The following is a 1786-nucleotide window of genomic DNA, read 5'->3' as shown; positions in this document are numbered from 1 at the left end:
TTTTGTGGACACGTCTTACGTAATTAATAGCACACTTATTTTTCATGGATAATACATCTTGGCAAACAAGAGATCTACAAATGTGTACGATAAATTTGTCCTAAACGTACTAGAAAATGTATTTTAAAAAATTTCTGAGGTTAGCAAAAAAATCCGTGAAAATTCACACTTCGAAAAAACTATTCCATATAAAAAATTAACACACAAAGTTTCAGTATTACATCATTCTGTGAAAGATTGGATGAAAAATGGTGGAGTATATCTAGAAAAACCACGTTTCGAGAAAACGTGAGATGAAGAAAAATAATAGATTGACCATGAGAAAATGGTGGTGATAAACATACCCGGTACAAACAAAGCTTTAGTGGGTAGGGAGGCTGAAGAATCTTAAAATAGGGCTGGAGTCTGCTCGATTAATTGAAGGTTTGCGAGCAGTTTGCGCTTTGTAATTGAAGGCTTGCAAGCAGGTTTGTGCTTTGCCCGCTACCGGAGTTGCTACTCGTGGACGGCGGACGGGCTTACTGATTTGTGTCGTGACGTCAGAAACTCTTGTTTACTGAGCACGCTGACATGCCCCAAATAACCCTCACACTTCCAGCGATGGAGCTGTTTGGGGAGGGGAGGGGAGGGGGTGGTATGGCTGGGAAAGCGAGAAGTGTTCGCCACCCCTCGCTTTCCGTAGAGCCCGCCACTCCCCTTATGCCTCCTGTCGTGACAGGGTTTTATTTGTCTTGGTTTTTTTGTTTGTTTGTTTGTTTGTTTGTTTGTTTGTTTTTTGTTTTGTTTTACAAACAGCAAAGTTATAAACTCTCAATTTACGTTTATAGTACAGCGGAGTTCAGAAGCATTTGAAGAGATTACTTTCACTTTACTATTACTTCTAATGGCTGCTTATCTTGTGCCTTTTCATGTTGAGCACGATCCTTGTTAATGATGTACTGGTTGAAACTACATGTATCTTCATTAGCTTGCCCAGCTTCATGACTACAGCATATGTCACACTCGTCCTTTTTAGGATGAAAACGGGACGACTCAGAGGTTATTCATGACATTTCTGAGTATAGTAAACACCCTTAAAACGCCATATCGAACAATATCACATAAACAGAACAGTACTTTATACATACCTGAAGTCATATTTCGTGTACTTCTCAGATCGATGCTGCATTCGCAAAATCGTTTTGCGGATTTATTTCTCACTCAGTTTCCTTGCAGTTACCGATTGTCATTTGCACTGTCTTAGTTTAATGCTTAGAATAATTACCGTTTTTCCAAGCAGTTATTGCGTGTGTTGACACAAAAGTACGTCTCTTCGAAAAGAAACCATAGTTTCTTTGGAAATGCTTCCAGTTGTCACTAGAATAGCAGGAGGGCCTTCCTTATCTTGCTTTTGTAATTATTGAAATAATGGCACAGGAAGCATCTGGTTGCTAGTCCTAGAAACTATTGTATCTGTTTGGGTGTTTTTTTTGACGTTTTGTTCTTGCTTGCAGCCAGTCCATTCTCGGCAACAAGATATCTGGAGATTAATGAACAGAGAAAGTTAATTACGAATGTTTACTTCAATGGGAATTACTGCTTGAATTAAGTTAGTGGAAACAAATGGAAGGAAACTGAGAATCGAAAATATACAATCAATTAAACCCTCTCCCGAATGGATACAATTGTAAAACACGACTTACGGGTTAAGCAATTCCATATAATACGCAGAAAAATGTTCTAACATAAGGAAAGGCAAATAGTTATAATTATTTTGTGTGTGTGTGTGTGTGTGTGTGTGTGTGTG

The 1786-nt window shown here is 38.5% G+C and overlaps 1 protein-coding gene across 1 annotated transcript in view; it reads right to left on the bottom strand.

The window, feature by feature from the left end:
• LOC101857443 overlaps positions 1-1519 on the bottom strand; it is a gene marked incomplete at its 5' end in the record, with an annotated part of 10373 nt that extends 8854 nt beyond the window's left edge. Inside the window, 1 exon segment of the mRNA XM_005109375.3 lies at positions 1128-1519. Within this exon segment, the coding sequence (XP_005109432.2) occupies positions 1128-1137 (10 nt within the window).
• Positions 1520-1786: the final 267 nt, after the last annotated feature.

The sequence above is a fragment of the Aplysia californica genome, unplaced genomic scaffold (genome assembly GCF_000002075.1).
Source record: "Aplysia californica isolate F4 #8 unplaced genomic scaffold, AplCal3.0 scaffold00772, whole genome shotgun sequence".
Lineage (NCBI taxonomy): Eukaryota > Metazoa > Mollusca > Gastropoda > Aplysiida > Aplysiidae > Aplysia > Aplysia californica.
The sequence above is the reverse complement of the archived record's forward strand: the minus strand, read 5'-3'. Positions and strand labels throughout refer to the sequence as shown.